At 28.9% G+C, this 25,423-nt stretch overlaps 2 protein-coding genes across 10 annotated transcripts in view; one reads left to right on the top strand and one right to left on the bottom strand.

Moving 5' to 3' along the window:
* LOC132928689 (potassium voltage-gated channel protein Shaw) overlaps window positions 1-25,423 on the bottom strand; it is a 155,832-nt gene that overhangs the window by 3,936 nt on the left and 126,473 nt on the right. For 8 of the 9 annotated variants that reach the window (XM_060993529.1, XM_060993527.1, XM_060993531.1 and 5 more), the window contains one exon: window positions 24,064-25,111. In XM_060993529.1, the coding sequence (XP_060849512.1) occupies window positions 24,064-25,111 (1,048 nt within the window). Of the gene's footprint in view, window positions 1-22,183; window positions 22,257-24,063; window positions 25,112-25,423 lie in introns of all 9 variants that reach the window. The other variant, XM_060993536.1, reaches the window with a different exon arrangement.
* On the top strand, window positions 10,037-17,225 carry LOC132930928 (uncharacterized). Its single transcript, XM_060997048.1, has 9 exons — window positions 10,037-10,941; window positions 14,163-14,367; window positions 14,441-14,668; window positions 14,749-14,868; window positions 15,403-15,627; window positions 15,908-15,988; window positions 16,180-16,409; window positions 16,481-16,643; window positions 16,828-17,225. The coding sequence occupies exons 1-9, from the start codon at window positions 10,930-10,932 to the stop codon at window positions 16,968-16,970; spliced, it is 1,407 nt and encodes a 468-aa protein (XP_060853031.1). The 5' UTR covers window positions 10,037-10,929; the 3' UTR covers window positions 16,971-17,225.

Below are 25,423 nucleotides of genomic sequence, written 5' to 3'. Positions count from 1 at the left end.
AATATACACCGAGCGCTGACAAGACGTTCGAACGATGAAATTATTTTATAATGGAATTTATTAATAATATAACGGCACGCGACTGTGAGTAGTATGAATTTCATTTTACATTGTTCGAAAATTACGATTTCGTTTACGCGCGCGTTTTAGATTATAAACGGATCGCAGTTTTTGAGTCTATCGTCTAACGGTTAGAAATTTTGAAATTACTATAACAGAAATATAATTTATTATTTTATTATTATCATTATTATTGAAATATTGTCATCGGTTTTTCTTATTACTTGTTACGCACGAGACTATACAGTGCGAAGTTATTCCAAAGGTATTCCGATTGCTAAAATATATGAAAAGCCAAACGTTTTTAAACCAAAAATTGTTTTTGGGTGTACATTGTTGTTAAGTAGACCAACAGATTCGATTCTACGAAATATTATATTTTTTTTTTTTTGAATAGTAAAACAACAAAAAAATGGGGTTAAAATCTGGAGTATGGTGATTTTATGAGTATGTATTATAATAAAAAATAAAAAATATTAACCACTAATTTTGAATGTATTTCTTCATCATCGGTTTACTTCTAAAATCAATAATAAAAGCATGCATATATGTATTATTACTGAATAATGTTGACGTACAATACAATATTGAAATCAAAACGCATTAAACATTTAAATGATTAACAGTTATATATCAAGTACACAATTGTAACTTGTAGTAAGTGATATTTTAACACTTAATAAGAATATTTGATTGGATTTAATAATATTTATGTCGATATAGATTTTACATATGATTATTATCCATTAACTATTTAAATGTTATTGTTCTTAAAATCGGTTTATATGTTTGAAAAATATTTAATGTTTTGAGATATGATTTATGTGGATTCGGCACATGTTTAGAAAAATTTTAATTTAGTTCTGATTTTTTTTTGTATTATTTTTGCAGTATGTTTTAACTTATATTGATGCGTATATTAGTTATACCGTTATACCTAATGACGAAGATTTGCTTTATCGATTAGAACAATATTTTACAGTAATATTATGTTTCAAGCGGTTTTTTCACTCGCGAAATCGTTTTTAACAATTGCATTTTGGAAGTATAGTGTTATTTTCGTGTACTAATATCATTATTAATAAGTATATTTTATAATAAAATATATACAGAATACAGATATACTGTTAATAAAAATAAAATAAATACACTAAACATTGGAAATTTTAAACATCTTTCTTGTAAAATCTAGTGTTTATAACTTATTAGTTATATATTGTATTTTATATAATTAAGGTAACCACGTTAAAAGTATCGACTACTACAATTTAATCAAGCTATTTCGTAATGGATTTGAATCTTGATATAATTAATAAGTTTCTTTCTCAATAATCCACTAAATTAATTTATAATCACTTAAAAATATATCCAATTACTCGCTAGTATAAATGTAATTAATTAATGTATTTTGATACTATTGCACTAAGAATTATATTTATATTGAAAAATATATTTTTTATCTAAATTCCCGCTTAGACTATTGATAGGTAAATAATTATATTTCTTTAAATTTGAGCAAAATAATATTGAATTTTAATGAACATAATTGTTAATGCTTCAATTAGGGGTAAATATAAATAATTAATTATATTTAGAGTCTAGGACGTGCGCTTCAAGATATTTAAAATTACCTTGCATTGATGTATATAAAGTTTCTAGATTAAGTTTAGTTTATTTTACTAAATAAAACTAATTTTGAAATGATCATCATTCTGACGCGCGAACTTTTAATTATATGTATCATAACTATAACGTTATACTTACTTCTTATTTATTTTTCTTGTATTCGCATTTAACATGCTGTATATAGGTATGAATCTACCTGTATATATATTACTGTACATTCGTATATTATGTTACTGAGTTTTTAACAGGTACCTAAAAAACTATATAATAGTTTATTTATACAACGCACCGATGGTATAAATCAATAATAGCCTAGAACTAGTGAGAAATGGTATTTAATATTTATGTCCACTGAATTATAAATATAAGAGTGAGCAAAATACAACATAAAGCAAAGAGTTATGTAGAAAGAATTCCATTTTGGGATTAGTGTCTATACGGACTATAATATTAATATTATAGGAATGGCTAACTTGCGGTTCTCGTTTTATTTATTATATTAAAATGTATTTATAAACATTTAGACTCTTGGTATCATTATATATTTATACACGTAGTCTGCGAACCTATAGTGATAATAAGGTATTGAATATTATTATTATTTGGTTTATATTTATATAAATACAATTTTTTTTTTTACTTAAACTGAATAAATAATCTTCGAAGCAACAAATTTATCGGGTAGATAATTTATACTAATTATTGTATTTTTCTGTCTTATATCACAAACCACTGAGTTAGGTAAGTATTATTATATAATTAGTTTTTTTTAACTTCGATATAATATGATGCATACTATACGTTTGTAGAAGGTAAGTGTGATTAATAACAATAACCTCATGGAAATTAACAAAATTAAAAAAATGTAGAAACTAATTATATAATTATACCTATTTAACTCAGTAGTTTAAGACAGAAAATACAATAATTAGTATTAATTATCTACCCGATAAATTTGTTGCTTCGAAGAGTATTTATTCAGTTTAAGTAAAAAATGGTCTTTTGAAAACATTTATTTAAACACCTATGTCGACATTTCATTAATAATCAATATAAAGTAGAGGACTTTGGTTACTTTTAGTTACAAAGTTAAAACTCCCAGTATTTTTCAGATAAATCAAGTAAAACCAAAAGACGGGACCTCGCGTTAAATCAGTTTTTTGACAAAATCGAAATTGTTTATTTGTTTATTGTTGTAACTATATATTATATTTTGTGATATTTTTATTTCATCACATAAAATACAATTAAAAAAAATTGTTTAGAGAAAAGCTATGTAATATTATGATCATTTTAAGTTCAACCATCATTGGCAATATTAGATACTTATACGTAAAAATAAAAATCTATCCTCAAAAAATTTTAAATATTTTGCTGTAATTTAAAAACTATTAGTAATAGAAACTTTTCACTGTTAATTAAAATATATTTTTCTATATATAATACATTTTTTTTAAAATTTAGACAAATATTAATAAATTTATTTAAAGTTTAAAATTATAAGTCATCATGAGTTAAAATTTTGATTTTTAAACAAATAATTACGAGTTTAGTAGTTTATTTGTCGTAACTCAGAAAAAATATTATTTGCAAGACTCATAACTTTTTGAACTATATATATATAATATTATTTTCTATGTATGATGGAATTTTACAAATATTTATATTCATATTAAGCAATTTATACCGTGAACCTATTCACTCTGTTCTACTGAATGTTGGTATTGACTCAAATGTTAATAATAGTTAGTAATATTCTATGAAATAACATTTTAATAATTTAGTTATATAATATTATTAGTACATTATACATTCCACTTGTATTTATTAATAGTTTGGTTAACCTACCACGCGTATTTTTAATAGAAAAATAAACTACTGATTTTAATAAAAAATATATAATAAAACATCTTTAGAAGTATTTACTGACAGATGGTCTCCGTTTAGAATCATTTTTCTTTTCGTATACAATATGATTTACATCGATCTACTCAATAACTTAGTACACTTGACATTTATTGTACAGCAAACTGCGTTTCCGGTTTATTAGATGCTCTTTAATAGCAATGGCATCGTTATACAGCTAACGAATGATAGGTAAAATTATCGAAAGCCATCGTGAATTCTAAAATTGTAAGGAATCGTAATATGTTATATACATTACACGATTTGAGTAGGTTCCGGTGGATGTCGGAAAAGAGAAAAAATAATATATTGTCAAAGTTTGTGTTCGTGAAAAGAGACGTGGACCGAAATAGTTTCCGGAATAATTGTTAATGAAAACGATTTCTTTAGTAGGATACGGTGAAATATATTCTGCTCACGAACTCTGTGTTTTTGCTTCATATGTAATATGTGTATAGGTGCTTTGCTGATAGTTACTACTTGGCCTTTCTTATAATGTTTATATCATACACGTGGTGCAGTATAAAAATATCACAGATATATAATTTATATATATTATGGTGACACGGCATCAATTAATTTTAAAAGTATACTGTCTATTCCAAGAACTATCAGTTAATGTTTTTATGTTTTAAAGTTACTTTGAAACTTAGTTTTGTTACATTTTAGTTCGATGGTAAATATAATTTTAACATCTGATGACCATTTAACATTAAAACCAAAGTTTGAAGTTTACATTCACACTTTCAAAAAGTAAATAACACCGATATATGTGTATTTAACAATTATCTCTAGAACTATTTCATTTAATTGAAAAAAAACATTTGTGTTCTTAATTAATTTATACCAATTAAACACATACTGGTTGATTATATTTTTTTACGTGAGAAATAATTTTAGAAACAAATATTTCACTAAAACAATGTGGCTAACATCCACCCGATTGTAAATGGATAATTATTAAATTTAATTATAATTTGTCTGACTATGTCCGGTAAAAAATAACCTATGTCGTGATGTGTGTGGCATGTACCTATTTTGTCTATTTATACATGATTAACTTTTAAATAGAGAGAAAAAAATGTTTTGATCAATGAAATCTTAGTTTGTGTGTTACCTCGTACCCGTTATAAAATCTATTTATTGCAATCGCATGCCGTATTATTGTTTATACACGCCTAAATATAAGTGAAATATAGACGGTATGGTTGTTGATTATTCACGAAACATACAATTAAACGAATTATTCAGCAATATACTTGGTACTTTGGTATACTTGGCCCTATATTGTAATATAGTTGAATCTGTTCCGTGTGACCGCCCGTTGTCGCTATTGTATCCCCCGACGATAGATTTACAAATATGTGCCCATGTCGTCGAGGGAAATCAAAATCTAGTCACGCGAAAACAGTAGGGGGACGAAAATAATTTCGATTTTCTAAAATATGCAAACGAATATGGGCGCCTCAGCATACAGGGTGTATTGGAAAAGTAGTATGACATTTTCGTTGAAATGATCGACAACTATAGTCTAGTCTGTAATATAATTAATATTATAATTTCTACTTAATTTAATTTTCAAACATATAAATATATTTACATAGTAATTTAAATATCAACTTAAATCCATTGAGTCTTAAAGCTGCAGAAGTATATACTTGTTTTTTTCTTTTTTATATAATGAGATTTATTGGTATTCAATTTAAGAATGAAATTAAAAATGAGCCTAAAAAAAAAATAAAGGAATTTCGTATTTAAATTTAAGTATTAAATTTAATAAACGACAAAATAATGTATATATTACCTATCTTTATTTTAACTTCATAAATTAATACTATGATAACTTACAATACTTCAGAGATGATTCTGTTATTCTTGGTTTAATATAAAGCTACCAGTATTTAATAAATCTAGGGTATATAAAACATACAATTTTATCATATTTTTTCCACCGAGGAAAGACGGCTTATTACTATGTATTATACTATGTGTTCATTGATAAAATGTTTAGTCCACTTATAAAATATTCAATTTTTTAAATTCTAGTGTCCAGTACTAAATTCAAATTAACCAAAAACCACGGAAAACATACCAGCAACATATCGATTCGCAATTGTGCACGCTATAAGAATCAAATGTTAATTAATCATAAAGCTATTGGATAATGTTCCAATAGGTATCCGGTCAACGTTAACCAACGTTTAATGTGTTCACCGCTGTTAAATAACCGGCAGTTGGTTAATGTGATTTGCATTATATGTATCCCACATTAAATGGTTAGTATCATTATCTATACCTAACGTGTATAACACTACATATATATATATATATACATCTTAGGGGCGTAGTCAAAGGATAAGGGTATCCAATTAGACTAAACTTCCCACTCCCGTTAGACATGAATTGGTTATACTAAATTATGTTATTAAAATATATTAGGTTAAAAGGACTAATGTACATTATATTTTAATTAGAGCAGCAAGCCATATGTATTTGTTTGACGATGTTTATTTAATTTATATGTCTGTATGGAGTTTAGGCACATATTGTGTGTATTATTTTTAAGTTGTGAAAAAGTTTCAAAAGTCTCTTTCAAACGCCCCCTGCAGCCTATATTGATTGAAAATCGAGTTCAGTTTTTAATACGAAAGTTTTTCGGCTTATCTTCGGTATATAGGTACCACTAGTTTCTAAAAGGACAACGGAAAATTATAGAAATATAATAAATTTGATAAAAAGATAAGACATTCTTATATTTATCATATCTTCTTATTAAGGAAATGTGGTTTGAACTTTGACGATTTATCTTTCAAACATGTATGATGTATTAACAAAAATCCACTATAGTCGATATAGGGTATTTAGAAGATCTGATTTTATTCAAGTAATATGGACCTACGGCTTCCACGCCAAAATTCTTGGCTAATGTAAATCGTATCATATTATATTGCTGACCACATAAAATATCGATGGTTAGAAACCAAAATGCCGTTTTTCAGTCTTTCTTAAAATCATTCTACGAGGAGAGTCCATAGATGATTTCATTATTCTGCCGTTAATTCATATGTTTCAATCATTAGGTATTTCCTTTCTTTTACTGAATTAAATGTTCATATATTTTGAACCAACACACGAATTTTTAATTCAAAAATCATAATATTATCACGTATAATGTTCATTGTTTTAAAATAATTACTTCGGTAAAAGTACCTTGTACACATTTTATGTGTTCACATTATTTATATATTATTTTATATTATTGTTAAACACTAATAACTGATTATACATATAGTATATATATTTATATATTTTATATTTTATAAAACAAATAACTAAAAAATTGTATAATAAATATAAAAATTATTGTACGTCGTTCACTAAAAAAATAAAATGTCCATATATCAAAAATCTCTATTGTAAAATTGTATATGGGGCATACACATTTTTGTTACTTATACATCGATATATTCTATAATGTTGAATGAAATCTAATGTATAGGGTACTTCGTAGTTCTTAGGACACTGTGTAATCACCAAGCCTAATAAAAGTGTTTTCATTTTTATAGAATTTTTTGTGCTTTTAAGATATTTAATCTCCGGTGAGTGTTGTGCAGTATACATCTTAGTAGGTACTACTCACTATCGCAACGGCGGAGAAGTAACGAAGAAATTAATATAACTTCTAAAGACGTATTTTTGTCAGTTTTCTGTTCAGAACTTTAGTTACTCGTAGTTTTGCTAACATTTAATTATCTTTAAGACCCTATTTCTCGTATAATGTTTGTTCAACGCAAACTTTACTTATATTATATTATAAAATCGAGTGATGTACAAGCGGACATCATGTCATAAGGTTATAATGTACATGGGGATATATTTAATCATATTGTTATTCGAACTTGCGCAAACAATAAATAATACTCGGAAGACTATTTCACTGCAATTTCTTGGATCACATAATATTATAGTGTATAGATTTTTAATACTTGGAAAACAATATGATTACGATTTAATCGAAAATATTCAAATGTTAACAAAACTTTTAACGAATCATAACGAAATATCACGTGAATAACATTACAGTAATTTTCTGGTAAAAATAATTATTCATGCTACAGCTGTCCGTTGTGAGTTAAATAGTAGTATGTATACTATGAATATTTTTTTGTTAAGTTTATCATTAGGTGTAATTATTTCTAAAGGTCTTTTTTTTACGGTTTGGTGGGGTGAGAAGGAGTGGAAGATGCATTTATAACGGGCATTTTTCGTCATACTGGACGAGTAACGTCACAACAGTAATCAACTGAACAGCAAATACAGCCACTGCCGGCCGTCGGTTCGAGGTAGGTTTTTTTCCCGGAGATACTATCGAGTTTTTGCTCCGTCATCGGTCGTCCGCATGCCAAAAGTTTAAAAATTTTTTTTCACTCCTCTTCTTCCCGACGACCAAAACAAAAAAAATGAAGTTGTCTGGACGTCAGTTGGTGGATAATAAATCTCCACGGACGGGGTGCGGAGCGTATGCAGTCTTTGTAGTGCTTTTGACGGTTCATTTGGCGACTCGGCGCCTGGTGACACAACGTTTATTCGAGACAATAGCAGCAGTAGTATCTTTTCAAAAGTCTCCGGGACACTTCACATAATAATAATAGTATACGTGTGCACATAATATACATATACGTATTACCCTTCACATCGACCGCGTTCAAAAACACAGTAATCAACAGCACATTGTATAGTTCATGGACCGAAATCGCGTACTTAACTTCACGCACGCGTGCGCGTGCGCTATGTGCGCAAGTGTATGTGTGTGTGTGTGTGTGTGTGTGTGTGAGCGTACATGTGAAAGTTAATTAATTAATTTTATATTATATAACAATAATATAATATCATTATCGTGGTTGCGGTTATTGTGGTTTTGGCGATGGTAGGGGGGGCTTGTTTTTGAAGTCAGAGAATGGCTTTGTTTTTGTATTCGGCCGGTGGATTTCACGACCCTTGCCACGTCGTAGACCACACTGTACTGTCCCGTTACCGCTTTTTGACGAAACGCACTTCCAACCGGAAACAATGGACTTCCGCTAAGTTTCATCACTATTGTTTGTCAATGTGCGCCGATTGCCACGACGTCCCAGTTGCAGGTGATGCGATGCCGGTAACAGTCGTAATGATTTATCGCCGCATTTGCAACAGTCTTTGCATTTTTAAATTGAATTAATAATTTTCATTAGTGTTTAAATGGTCTGGGAAAGATTCACAGTTTAGTCCCAGATAAAAAGCATATTGAATCTACGACGCAAATAATTGGTATTTTTAAATCTAAAATCGTCAAACACTAGATATGCAAAACATCGCAACAAGCAATTGACAGTTTGAAAAATTGTTTTAAATATTTAACACTGAGTTCAAAATAGGTAACAAACTGCTAGTACAACATTGGAAAACCACAGATGAAGATAGAGTTGATTGTGTTGAGTACGAAATACCGTCGACGATGAGAGGGAAAACAAACTGAACGGTAGTGAGTCAAATTTTAATAAGCTTCTATATGCATGTAATATTAGCTTAATACATATCTACATATTTATATATTATAAATTCTGTTGTTTTAAATCTTATTAAAACAATAGACAGATACGGGGACTCGTAGTTTTTGTAAAATCTTTATGACCTTATTTCAACACAACTACAGAAGATTTTTAACGGTATCAAACATTTTGCAGTGTAAACGGCATATTATAGGTGCAATGTCGACCAAAGTACGGGACAATACGATTTGACCACGTGAAATAGTGTTTCGCGAACCAAATGTATTGCGAAATGGAACATATTATTAATATGTGACTTCGAATGCTTTAAAAATATTTATTTTTAAAGTTTTAAACGTATTGCGGCCAGTTTTTAGGGCACCTATCACATTATTACACATTTACACGCACGCCTAGTGGATTATATTATTATTATTATTATTATTATCGCGTTTCAAATAAATGAAAAAATAAACTACCAGAGTCATGAGTTGAACGCGAAGTTGTGTTGTTCGACAAACTAAATACTCCGTTTCCTAACAAAATAAAAGTCAATTAAATATATTCTTCTCGACGAGTTTTTCGCAATTAAAAGAAAAGAAAGTAAAAATATCGGTCATATTACGTGTACGCCGTTCGAACGCACTACCCAAAATGTCCTCGTGTTCTTATGTAGTATAGTCGCGAGACAATATTATTACAATACCCAGACAGCAATTTAGTAACGTTTATATTATAATAATAATGTATATTAAATTATGTTAAAATATTTAAATACAAATGTTATTATATTATTATAGAAACATTTATTTGATATCATTATTTGAAAAACATTTTTTAAACATTACCATAATATTCAGTTTTAATTTTTATAATTTTAAAGTTACTATAACATTTTACATTTATTATTTGAGAAATGTTGTAAAAATGTGGTTTTGAAAATATTGTATACAAATGATTTTAATAATATTTAATTAAAAACCTGAGTAGAATATTATAGTAAATATATTAAAATTATATGGAATAGGTAAAAAGTATTACAAAAGCTGTCCTCACGTTTAAAATGAAAAAGTAATAAGTATACTACACTTTATGTCTTTATGTATATAAATCCCTGGTCTGTAGACTTGATCGATATAGGTACACGGACATCTCCCAATCAAATACACCCATTTGGCCATTTAATTTTAATGTATACTGTAATGTAGGTATCTAATAAAATGATACTAATTATAATTTATGTATTGTATTAAATACATAATTTTCCATTATTTGAATTGAATTTGTGGTAAGTATTATTTTAGGTATTTTATATAAATTCATGTGTTCATGACTTATGAAATTATGATAATAAAACTGTTAAATATTATTTTATACGTCGGTGAACTGTGCACATTACTACGTAACTATAACTTGGATATTTTCAATTTTGTATAATAAAATTATATAAATAACAAGACTAGTCGTGCTTAATGCTTATCTCAGTATTATCGATAGTACACGACACGCGTATGCCGTCTCTATGGACAGTTTGTATTTACCCAGCTTGCCGTCAAAAAATATATTTTTAGATTTCTCAAAATTCTATGATATTATTGTTTTTGAACGCGGATTATTGTGACGCGGAGTGGCGGAGTGGCGGAGTGTTGATACCAGTTCGCGGCAGTGCCTAAAGATTAAACATTTAACGATTTAACGTTTTAACTATTTATCCGCACGCCATTACGACGATACGTGTCTTCTTTCACACTACAGTTTACACTACAGTAACAGTGTGAACTATTATTACCAAAACCAAATATTGGATTTTATGCTGTTTGTGGTAAGTGAAATTCATTAAATTATAAAGTTAACATTTTAATTTTATATTTTTATAATAGGTATATACTATATAGTGCTTTATAGTGGTAGATTTAAACATTTTTAAATACGGGTGGGTACATACATTATTTGGTAATGCCAGCTAATAGTACGTCCTGATTTTTCTTTTCCGATTCAAGCACTGACTAGAATTTAATATAGTATTTAGCATGGCAAACACCTATTGTTATACTATGTTTTTTTAACTCGTTCTTCCTACTATAAAATAATTAATTAATTGTAGGAACCTACTACCTAACTATAGTATTAAATTATCATAATTATTAGTTCCTATATATATTGCATACATTTTACCATAATTTATTGACAAATTTAAAATGGTTTATATTTAAAAAAAAAAACATATTGTTGATTTGTGAATATCTAAAGTTTGAAATAATATATAATATATAATTAAAAAGATATTGAATTTAATTGGCATACTAAAAAGAGTATAAAGATAGTAAAAAGATCAAGTCTTTGTTTATTTATACCAAATCTATTCACTCTTCTAATAAATATTTTATTTAAACTGTTGCTGATTTCCTGGTTGGGTGACCATAACACTTGTATTAGTTGTATTACCATAATACTTCTCTATTTCTCATTATAATACATATTTTAAAAAGTATAAATTAATTTAAATGATATTAAACTTAAATAAGTAAATTATAAACTAAATTAACTAGTACTGTAAAAAATTAAATATGTATTATTGGTGTATTTGATAGGAACAAATTTAAGTATATTATATTACTTTATTTTTTTGGTAGGTAGATACTTACAAAATTACCATTGTATAATAATAATAAAAATTTGTATTTTAATAATAAATTTGATTTTGTTAAATTTTTATTGGTATTTGGTAGTGATTACTGAATCATAATGTCTACTAGAAGAATAGAAAGTGTACGCACTAAGAGAAGAAAGATTATGAAAGAAATAAATGATGTCGAGGAAATGCTTTCACACTCAAATTCATTGGAATATGAACCGCCAGAAAATGTTTTGGAAATAAATAATTTAAATCTTATGCCTTTGTTTAAATATGATAACTTAACATCTAGCTCTAAGAACCAATACAATATTTCAAATGAGTTTCCGTCAAATGCTTCAACTGATTTACCATTACCAGTTATCAACACTTATAATGAGCCAACAGATACACATATATTTAATAAAGATAAATTATTCATAAATTCATCTAAACAATTTTCAGTTCAAGAATTTTTAGCTTCTTGGGCAATAGATTATAAAATTCCTCATAATGCAGTTAATGGTTTGTTAAAAGGTTTAAAAATGCATGATTGTTTCAATAATTTACCAATTGATTGCCGCACAATTTTAAACACTCCTATTAATAAATCAAAAGAAAACCGAATTGTCAGTCCTGGAGTTTATCATCATTTTGGTTTAGAAAAAGGAATTAAATTATATGCCCCATCAAATGTACAAGATATTCAAATTGTCATAGGAATTGATGGATTACCAATTTCAAAAAGTAGTAGTTCTCAATTTTGGCCAATATTAGCTTCCATTTTGGTTAAACCTCCACTAAAGAAATCAGTTTTTATTGTTGGCCTTTATTGGGGAATTGAAAAACCAAAAGACAGCAATGAATATTTAATTGATTTTGTTAATGAAGCTAAACGTTTAGAAACTGAAGGTATTATATTAAATGGAATTAATATTAAAGTAAATATTACATTGTTTTGTTGCGATGCTCCTGCAAAAGCATTTGTTTTAAAAGTGAAAGGTCATACAGGTTTTTATTCATGTACTCGTTGCACTATAGAGGGAGAATATGTATGCAATCGAGTATGTTTTCCTTATTCCCAAACAAAGTCAATTGAAAGAAATCATCATGCATATCTGAATACTGAAGATGAAGAATACCAGATTTCAAATCAAACTTCTGTTCTAGTTGAATTACAAAGTTTTAACTCTGTAAAATCTTTTTCACTTGACTACATGCACTTGGTTTGCTTAGGTGTTTGTAAAAAACTCATCAGCCTTTGGATTAAAGGACCATTAAATGTTAGACTTCGGTCTTCAAAAATAAATGAAATATCAACTTTATTGTTAGCATCCAATACATATCTTTCTTCCGATTTCTCTAGAAAGAACAGATGTCTTCCAGATGTATGTCGCTGGAAAGCTACTGAATTTCGTTTATTCTTATTATACACTGGACCAGTTGTGTTAAAAACCATTTTGAGTGAAGAAATGTACACCAATTTTATGGTTTTGAACATTGCAATGTTAATTTTATTAAGTCCTGATCGAAAATTTCTTCTTCAATATGCAAGAGAACTATTAGATTTTTTTGTCAAGAACTTTCAACATATTTATGGACAACAATTTGTATCACACAATGTCCATGCCTTATTACACTTATGTGATGATTATGATTTATTTGGTCCACTTGATAATTGTTCAGCTTTTGGTTTTGAAAATCACATGAAAGAAATAAAATCTAATCTTAGAAAAAATGAAAAACCTTTGGAACAAATTGTTAATAGATATTATGAAAAATATGAAAAATGTGCACTAAATAATTCAAGTAATAAATCATTAATGGACAATCAACCAGTTTTGAAACATGTCCATGATAACGGTCCACTGGTTGATGATTTAATAGGTCCACAATATTACACTCTTATATTTAAAAGTTTAACCATCAAAATTAAAAAAGATAGTGATAGTTTTATACTAACCAAAAATGGAGAAATAGTAAAATGCATGAATTTTGCTCAAAAAGATGGTATTATCATGCTTATTGGAAAAAAGTTCAACATTTTATTACCCTATTTTGTAGATCCCATTAATTCAACAATTATTGAAATATTTGAAATTAAAAATTTATCTGATCAACTCAAACATTGGGCAATATCTGATATTAAAAAAAAAATGATGATATTTCATCATAGTGGGAAAAAAATAGCCATGCCCATTATTCACACAGACATTTAAATAAATTGTAACTGTAAATAATATAAATAATATAAATAATTAAATAAAATTTTTGTGATTAATCATAAGTTGTATAGGTAGATATACATTTACCAGTATAAATTTATAAATTATTACTTCAAAATATCAACATATTTTTAACAATGGGTACATAATTAAATTAAATATTTAAAACATCATAATTTGAATTATTTCCTTTTTTTTATTTAGATGGATGATCAAATAGGATGGATTATTGTTGAGTTTGTTGATGATGAAAGTGTTGAAGTGGTACCAAACTGTTGGTTAAAAAATAATTCTTGCGCTTGGCCTAAAGCTTCTAAACAAGCGAAAAAATATGTCCAAAAAAGAATTAAGCCAAATATGAATGATTTTATATTTTACAAATCCAGACAAATTGGACATAAAGTTTATAGTTAAGAAATTTTGATTTTAATAAAGATTATCTAGTGAATTATATACTAATTAGTTTTATACAAATTATTCAGGTTCATATAATGAAGCAAAAATAAAATTGCCATTGGCAATGCATAAATCAGACTTATCAAGTGCTGATGACATTATTGATGGTATGACAAAAAGAAAAAGGAAATTTCCTTATTATAGAGGTCAAAGTTTGTCTCCTGCCACAACTATAAAATCAAAAAAACTTGAAAAAGTTAATAATTCAAAACAAATAAAAATGTCTTCTAATAGCTGTCCCCCTCGTTATCACGGTAAGATTCAAAATGTTTTTTTTCTTATTCATTTGTAGTTGTATGTAATAATTTGTATTTTTCTAAAAACTTTTTTTTAGATGTTTCTCAGTCAGTTAATTTAAACGAGGAAACAAATATTTTTGAACCTTCTGATGATTCAAATGATGTGTCTTATGACTCGGACAAAGATCCTCTTTGGAAAATCGATAAAAGCCAAAGTATAAATATATTTTTATAATATCAATAAGATGAATATTTGAATTATATAAAATTAATAAAATAAAAATATTTACAAAATTTTAATTTCATTAAAACATTATAAAAAGAAAATAAAGTAAATTTTGAAAAGAAAATAGGAAACTACATTGAATTGTTCTATAATCTTTAAGAAGTTTTACACCCTGTTTGACTTAGTATGCAAATTAGAGAATATTATATATGTTAATATTATTACCTATTAAATAAATCATTTTAATCTTCATTATATATAATGTTAGATGTAATAATCTATATTTAACTTAATGTAACTCGTCAAATAAATTACAATTTACTGTATTTAATTATTTATATTAATATATCTTTTATGATATATATGTTTATTTTTATTTAAGCTTAAAAAGTTGTCGGCATTATCATGTCTTACTAAATTTGTGTTGTTATAATAGGCATTGTATTAAAATTGAAACTTTTTTCTAGTAATAATTGTGTTATTGTATATTTAAACTTCTGACGGTAACTTTTTTATTTTATAGGCAAATCTGTTATTGATGGTATTAATTGTATAACACCTGAAAAACATGCCTCTTCATTAGTTAATAAACCCATTGATGATATAGAACATATAATTTCATCTCCTGTTGGGACTTGGACGGTTGAAAAAAATGAGGATACACAATTATTATATAAAACAAGTTCTGATCGAAATAGTATCAAAGTTAAAAAAATATTATTTTGTGATCAAAATATTGAAAACACAGGTAAATATAATATAATATAATTATACGTTTACATTTTAATTTAAAATAATCTAATAAATGTAAAATTTATGGTTCAAAAACTTCATTGTATGACGTATGATTAAACTGTAGAAGTATAAGTATTAATATTAATTTTCTTTAGTTTGCCATTGTATAAAAAAAAAAAATAAACCTATAGTTTTATCAAACCAATATAATATATTCTATGTACCTACCCACGTATTTACACATATTCTTTTATAAATTAAGATACTTATTTCTTTTTTATAATACTATATAGGATCATCTGGTATTACAGCTAATATTTTAAAACTGCCACAAGATACTACAATTTTACAAAACCAGCCAAATATATCTAATGGTATGTGCACTGTTTTAGTAATATACTATAGTAAGATATAATATAGTTAATGATGCTATAAAATTCTATTTGACTAAAGATATTAAGTTATTCACAAATTTTTCTTACATCAAATATATGATACATATATGCTCACATTTCAACTTGGAAAAATAAACCTGCTAATATATAATATAATAATGATTTGACAGATTTTCAACGGTTTATTACTAACACTTTGGTAAATATGAAATATGACATTGGCAGCATTTTAAGTATTGTACAATCAAACAGTATTAATATTAATACATTGATGGCTAATAAAAATACATCAGCCAAAAATATCACAAATCTTGACAACATATTTCCTATTAAAAATCATGATGAATTAGAGTCATTGGAAATAAAAATTAAGACTGATGAAAACTTTAAAAATACATTGGTATTATACTTTTTAATTCTTATAATTTTCCTCTATTATACAATTGTCTTGTAAAATGTGTTTCTTTTTAGGTTACTCAATTATCAGTGTTAATAGATGTTAATGATCTTGGAAATAGTGTTCGAAGAATTGTTTCAAGAATGTTAAGTGATGTTTTGCTATCTAATTATTCGTTACATGGATTTAAGTCTAAGCTATGTTTTTCAGGCTTAAATACCTATCGTGTTATTATAGGTAAACATATTAAATTGAACTTGTTTGGTACAATATAACTAAAACTATTAAACAAATAATCACTATAAGTAGTTGATAGTTATTATAATTAAATATTGAAATATGCTGCATTTTATTAAATTTGCTATATTTTATTTTATTAATCTAATATTATATTATTATTATTGTATTTTGAATATTATAGATGCTATACGAGTTAACGTCAAGTACAGTGTTGTTCCTGAAAAAGAAATAGATAACTCATTAGGAATTTGGCTATCCCATGCTCCATTCCGCATTAAAAAAGTATCCCAAAAACAAGAAAAACTCTCAAGAAGCCTTTTATGAAGTTAATATATTTAAAAGATTATGTTATCATTATTATTATATTATTTACATTTTTTTAAATTCTTAGATTTGTATCTTACAAGTTTGCAGTTTTTATTATTTAATATTTGCTATTTTAATGAAGTTAATATTGGGTATATATTATACTACTCACCAGTTATTATTTTTATTTTTGTGTTAGATCATAATATTATATAAATATAAATTAAAATATTGATATTCCAATATTATATTAAATTTATATATTAATCATGTAAATATATTATATTATTATTATATATATGTATTTCAAATTTGTATGATTTATATGGTCAATAAATGAACATTTTAGTTGAATTTGTTTATTTAATTACAATAATCACACATATTTTAAAAACCAATGTTAAAAGAATTAAGGAATAATTAAAAATAATTTTTTTATTATTGTTTTAATGTTTAAATTAAAATATTACAATACTATTGAGTTAAAATGTTAATCAAATATTTAAAATTATTATTAACTGAATATTATGTTATTAATATTATGATAATATTGATAATATGTTGTTAGGATAACATGAAAATAGCGGCCAAATAATTTTGTAGTAATGTTACAGTAACATCTACAAATATTATTATAACATTGAAAAAATATTTTACTAAATGTTACTGTTGAGTAAATAACATTGGTATAACATTATAAGAATATTCTATTGCTGTCTGGGTAATAATAATAGCGTTACGTAGGCACGTATTAATGTCGAACGTTTACACATAAATCATTAATCATCGAGATTGCCAACATGAATATTTGATTGAATTGTCATAAATTGCCCGATCACGTTGAATGGCGTTGTTTGAACACAGCGCGGTTATAATACGCGCGCTCAAAAATCGTTGAATTATAAATAGTTCGATAACGTGCACAAGGGTTGCCGCCCCGAAATAATTTTGCGCTGCATCAAAACAATAATCTCATGCTCTATATATAGTGATATACATCATAGCCAACGATATTTGCGTTATTATGACAAATACAATACACACGTCGAAAACAATAGAGGTAGACGGTTAACGTCACTAAACGCGTGGAAAAATATTCTTGTCGGACTGAGAAGTTAAGTGCGATTTTTCTCCGAGAAAACTTTCGGGAAAACTTTCCAGGCCAACAATGGCTTTCCTCCGGGTCCCCGACCGATTTTTCTTCTATGTATATTTCATGCAAATACCGATTGAAAAAGCGGCAATAGTTTTCTGAACGTTGTTTTATGTGGCAGTAGTACATATAGTATTGTATGGATTTAATTTTCATCTCGAGCAATTAATTTCGTTGTTTTTTTTTTTTTATTGAATTTTAATATGTGTAATTTAAAAGGGCTTAAATACTTCTACTCCCAATTTTGAAGACGAACAGTATTCGTAATTTTTAGATTCCATTGCATATTTTTTCAAAGTAGTAGCCCCTGTACCTTAACAAACGCGTAAAAAAATGCACATCATAACGATTAAGTAGTGCGAAGATACCTAATTAAAATATCTAAATGGAAAAGTAAACAAAAGCTTATATAAAAAGTGTTTAAATAATAATATAATGTATGCGTAATTAAGTGAATACGAAAATGACAATAATGGCTTTACGTTATTACAGATCACTGTTGATTGCTGCGTGATGAATGAAATGATAATATTGGTTATAAATCGTTTTAAGAAACGCACCACTAATGTGGTATTACACCGTACCCTAAAAATATATTTTATGTGGAAACTATTGATTATAACTCAAAAACCTATTTAGTATGAAATATATTAGTATACGAGTGTAGCACACGAATAAAACTTCGACCTTTGCTGTGGTTTCTTATAATAGTATGATGGGTTTTCTAGAACGAATTCAGAATCGAAGACGTCGGTAACTAAAAAATATACCAATCAATAATTTTCAAAAACTTATTTAACATACGTTTATATGAAAATCTTAAAACAGTGTCATAAAATAAAATAAATGTTGATTTAATGAACACTATATTATAAGTTATTATTATTATTATTTTTTAAATTTACATTTATTTAGTTACACCGTTCAGTGCACCGCCCTCGTATCGATTGGTATAATGTATAATTTACATGTACGACAAGACTCATTAAGCGTAACACACCCTAATTATAATACATATATACATAATTCCACTGCCGCTATTATATCGGTGCGGGCGACGCGCGCATAAGTTGATTTGACAATTTTTAAGGGCGCCAGAAGTTTTTTTACTTTTTATGCGCACATATACTTATATGTATTATATTATTTTATTGTGTTGTGTTTTGCAATTCATCCGTACCCTCTATACGCCTCATCTGCAGCGTTTCGTATTCAATTATATTTAAAAGACGTATTTCGATCGACAGTGGCACACGCCGCCAGTGGGACGTATATTATAAGTGCAATGTTATTATTTTTTTTTTCCAAATTCAAAACACCAAAATACACGTCGGTTCGCATCGCCGTACACACGCGTTTCATATAGATTTTCCATTTATATAATATTATTATTCATCTTTGAGTTATAAATAACAATATAATAATATGTTGCATTATTGACCCTAGGCATACTTTTCTCTCTATTCGTCTTTAGAAACGCACGTTTAACTGAATTAATCAACTGTACAACGGTATTCCTGAACCGTCGATGATAAAAATAACACTTGTGAATTGTAGTAAATCAAAAAATTGTTCAGATGATTGTTCCTCAAAGACGGTAATATTATATTATATTAAAATATTATGTCACGCAAAAGTATGTTTCTGTCAATTCAATGGTGCTATTTACACGTATATTTCCTTAGCACCGCCCATTATACAATTCGCAAATATTTGACCCGCAGTTCGCATGCATTTGAACGACCGTTTTAAAAATTTATACACAACATTAGTTAAGCCAGAAAATTTAATTTTCTATAGTGGATGGGGGAAATATGTGCTCAATATTATCGTATTGATTAATTTACAAAATTTTAAATAGGTAAGGATGAAAAAAACATGCATGCTATTTTCAGGTTTGCGGATAATGTTAAATACATTTATTTCTCTGTATGCCAGACTGACAGATAATACTGAGTTACAACGAATTTAACATGTTTTTTTCTGAATATGAAAAAAATATATTATATTTAATATCATAAAAAAATATAAAACAGTTGGAAATAAATATATCATAAAAAGTGTCTGTAAAAAAAAAAATAAAAAAATATGAAAAATGATTTTTATTTAATGATATCAGAGTCATTCAGTCATTCGATGAAATTATAAATCTGTGCGTTCCACACATATATTTACGTCCAACCGTCGGGTAGGGTGTACTAATATACTTATTGCACATGGTAACATATTATAAAAAATCATAATGTTTAGGTGAAGATCAAGGTTTCGTTTTTCCGTACAAAAATACTAATACGCATAATAAGCAAACAGAGAGTTCATAATAGAATGTATAATTATCAATTATTTTACAAGCTCCGATTTGACCGTGACACGATAAAATCATGTTATGTCACACGAATACACGACATCAGCGATTACTGATATAAGACACGATGTCTCCGAATGATACGCGTAGAGTTATAAACGTACACATGCAACAATAATTTCAGTGAGATGATATACTGCTAAAGTGTGTGTTTTCGGTAACGTGCATCACCCACTCTAACTATGATATCGCTGAGCTGTAATATATCTGTCAGTGCGTATTACTAATACTCTTCTCTTTGAAACTCAAAAGGATAATATTAAATAAGTACGTTTATACGTGTATTATGGTAACTTCGTAATGTTTAAACAACGATGAAATTACGAAACTGAATAGGTATTCAAATGCAAATAATAATATAATATTACACCACTGCAGGCGAAACCAAAAAACAACACAAGAGTTTGATGTAAATATTATACATCGCACTACTAACCACTAAACCAAGTGCGAAACAATAAAAAATAACGCGTTATGCAGATATTATGTTCCGATATATTTTATAGTATCCACTGAATTAGGAATCGACTAGTTATTTTTATTTATACTTTAGATAATAACGACGTACAATAATTTATTATGTAAAACGCTTTTTTTATATTTTTGTTAAATCCGTTTCATAAACTGTCACGCTGCCATTAACCGATTAATCACCGAGAACAACAATATAGCCTATAGTATGGTTATTCGAATAATATTGTTATTATTACAGTACACGGATAGTATATTGTATTAGTTTCTTATCGTCCAATGTGGGTTTACGTGAAATAAGATATAATATCCCATAATATCGCTGGTATTAATACCCATGGGACAATCCACGTTAATACGTTGCAGTTGATGTGCCGATCTTCATTTCGATCACATCCCGGGGCATCCATTAACATTTTTTGAAATTAGATGACATGTCTTTTTACGATTTTAGTCCCGTCGGCCAATTGAAGTAGAACGCGATTTCATCGCCAAACCGTATTATATTGAAGTACAAGACGTTATATTATTATGTCAGAGATATGTCTAGAAAAGTGGAAAATCAAAAATATATTTTTTCTCCACGTCAAATCATCTCATTACACGACGGATATAGTTCAAACCGATAACATTTCTTTGAAATAAAATACCATTACTACTAATAATAAGTAATAACTATCTGACATGAATCCAAACATTATGATGACGGTAAAAGTTTAGATTTAAGGTCGAAATAATATCTTTAAACAAAATAATATATATAAAATAATACCTTAAACCATATTATCTTTGAACTAAAATATATTTTATAACTCATATATATATATATATATTAAGTTTAAATTTAGTTTATTTTCAGTTTATAAAAACTTATTTATTATTATGTCTAATTAATTTAATAATATGCAATTATATTTAAAAAAAAACATTTATTTTCACTTAATTTTACTACATATACCTATTATAGGTGAACAATTAGTTATTAGACGAAGCAAAATAATATTATTTAAATAACCACGAATGAAATTATTTTAACAACATAGTATTATACGGTGATGAACACACGTCTTTTTATTGGGTTCCTACTTTGCAATCAAAACTAAGTCAATCATATTATACTTATATCAACGTTCAAATTGGGTTCAAAAATACTAAATAAATCACCGTGGTGCGAATAGGAAAAAAAAAATTAAAATTACTGTGTAATTTTATAGTGTTAGTATCATCATGTATATTGTATACCGTTGTAGAATTGTTTTGTTTTTAATATGTTCAGAGTGTGTTATCGATTAGTATCTCGTGGCGGGTTCAGTTTCTGTAAGCATTACACACAATTTATAAGCGCATGATTAGCAGTAGAGATGTTTGATCCAGCACTGATTATTTAACAACACACTTCGTCCGTTTCTAGAGATTGTATTGATGCATAGAATTATAATATCCATTAATTAGATGATTTTATTTTCATATATTTTTTTATTTTAAATCTTATGCGTGATAAATTATAAAATTGTTATCAAGACGTTTTGTTCTTGTTTCAATAATCTATACTTTAGACGAAAAGTGTTTTTAAACTCACAGCGTCCGTTCAATAATTAATGCGAAAAGCAATGGCACTGGCAGACCTAACGTCTTACAAGTCTTCATTAATCATCACCGTGATTTAAAATCACAGAGTTGTGAAACACGAGTTTATGAACCATTATACAAATTATACTATATACCGAGACTTTAAATACAATAATGGTAGATCGATCATTAAGACAGTTTGATTAGTAGGGCCACCACAGCTCTTAATATCTCTTCTATAAGAATTTCGGGGGGAAATTTGAGAATAATTAATTTAATTTAAAATTTAAATTTTATAACGTGACGAACACAACTAACTTGTATTAAATGATTTCCACTAGTCAACATGCTATACTTATACTTATACGTTACTTATGACAGAATTTATAAATTGTTTTTATGCAATTTTTTGGAAATATTACATCATTATTAAATAGAACTTAATAATAATAAAAAATATACTCATACGTTTATATATACATTTAAATTGATAATTATAAATGATTTTAATTTTTCGTGAGATTTGAATTGTCTAAAAAACGGGTTAAATAAATATAGTCACTGTTGAATAATGGTAAATTCGTATGAATAAAACGGGCGAAACACTTTTATATTGATTGAAAAATAATTCGATAACGTACAATTTATTATTTAAGGTAACGGATAGATAGTATATTTAGTAAGTAACTATTTGTAACACGCATCTAGTTTAATATAAATACCAATATTACTTTACAATTTCATAATCATTATGATCGGAAATTATTGTTATCCTATGTAAATAAAATTGCCGGTCTCATTCCTCAAAACTGATTATAGAGTTGTGTTAAATTATTAAACATCGTCATGCAAGTACAAATTTGGCGAAACAGTCGTGCTACATAAGCATTATTTGTTGTTCTATGGATTATCGTTGCTCTCCGTTACGCGATTGCGTGTACTTTGGGTCTTTAGCATGACTTTATTTTCGTGGCTTACGACTATCTATAAAGTTGCGTAGGGTGCAAATTTTGTACTCGAAAGGCAGATATTACGACTGTGTACCTAACAAAATATACTATGATAGAGAATAAGCATCGACCGATTTAACATTATTTGTATAATAAAATAATTTGGTAATAATATAATAAACGAATAATAATTTTAAACACTGTAAATCACAATAGTTTTTCTTGAAAACGATATATTTCTCGTATATACTTTTAACCGAACCAAACGCGCTTTACCGCCATAAAAATTACACGGGAAAGATAATAATATAATATAAGAGAAAAAACTTGTATCGTTCTCGTAAGTCCGCCAGTGTTCTGCCAGGCCACGCGTAAACGACGTATCATAACGTCGAAAATACTAAAACACACACGCATAAAAGCTTTGCGCAAAAGCCAAAGCGCCCTAAACGGGGGAACAGCTAAGGACGAGTATAATAAATTACACAGATACGATAGTAATGAAAACGACACGGTAAAGGCGACGACAACGACGACGACAAAACGGGTGTGTGTCAGAGGTCGCACGAGTGTCGCCATCGCCGTGCGTGTTTGGTATCTCACCGACTTTGGGTCCTGCCCCGTCTTTGGGATGATTGCTCTTGATGGCGTTCATCCGCCGGTTGACGGCCGGCACGCCCGTCGTGTTGACCGGCGCCCCGGCCACGTTCGGCGGTAGGCCGCCGACGCCGGCGCAAGGGCCGTGGCCGCCGCCGCCGCCGCCCATGCCCATGCCGCCCGAGCCGCACCCGGGCTGGTTCATCTGTTGCTGGGGCGGCGGGCCCTGGCCGGGCAGCCTGGGCCCGCGGGGCTGTTCGACGGGCAGCACCCGGCGCCGCTTCTTGGGCAGCTTGGCCCGGGCCTGCGTGTGCGAGTAGTACATGGCAAAGTTGGAAACGATGACGGGAACGGGCAGGGCGATGGTGAGCACGCCGGCCAGGGCGCAGAGGGCGCCGACGAACATGCCCACGTACGTCTTCGGGGCCATGTCGCCGTAACCGACGGTGGTCATGGTGACCAGGGCCCACCACAGGCCCAGCGGTATGCTGTTGAAGTCGTTGTGCGGGTTGGCCTGGATGCGCTCCGCGTAGTACACCAGGCTGGCGAATATCACGATGCCCAGCACCAGGAAGAACACCAGCAGCGTCAGCTCCTTGGCGGACGCCCGGAACGTCTGCATCAGTATCTTGAGCCCGGACGAGTGACGGGTGAGCTTGAACAGCCTCATGATCCGGATGATCGAGAAGAACTCGAGTATGTCGGCGTTTTCCAGGTGCGACGCGAACTTCTGCAGTATCAGGTCGATGTAGAACGACAGCGTGGCGATGTAGTCGATGATGTTCACCGACGCCTTGACGAACTCGCACTTGTTCGGCGACGCGATGAACCGCACCAGAATCTCGAACGTGAACCATGCGTTGCACACGCACTCGATGTAGAAGAACGCCTCGTGCGCGTTCGTCTGCGTCTTGTCCAACACCCAGGCGGTCGTGTTGTGCGACGTGTTCACCGTGATGTTCTTGATGATCGGCACCCGCATGTTCGGGTGCGTTTTCAGGCAAAACGACAGGATCGACACGCATATGAAGAACACGGACACGATGCCGATGATCTGAAAACCGAACAAACAACGGTATTATATTATAGTGTTTGATAATAATATTTACGATAAAAAAAATTAGGAGTAGCGTTTTTAGCGTTGTATTATAGTAGTTTTATAAAACGGTTCGTTAAACACTGCCGAACGACGTTCAATACGCGCGTGATATTGGTGCGGAAACATGAGCTATAATACCATAATATGCATGTGTTTTGCCGAACATTATAATACTCGTAACGCGTACCGACCGACATGATATTTGATGTGAGTTAAAATCGTATTTTCCGAACGGTAATGTGTATGCGCGTACATAATATTATCTAC

This window comes from Rhopalosiphum padi, chromosome 4 (assembly GCF_020882245.1).
Source record: "Rhopalosiphum padi isolate XX-2018 chromosome 4, ASM2088224v1, whole genome shotgun sequence".
Lineage (NCBI taxonomy): Eukaryota > Metazoa > Arthropoda > Insecta > Hemiptera > Aphididae > Rhopalosiphum > Rhopalosiphum padi.
This window is presented reverse-complemented; position numbering and strand designations above follow the sequence as displayed.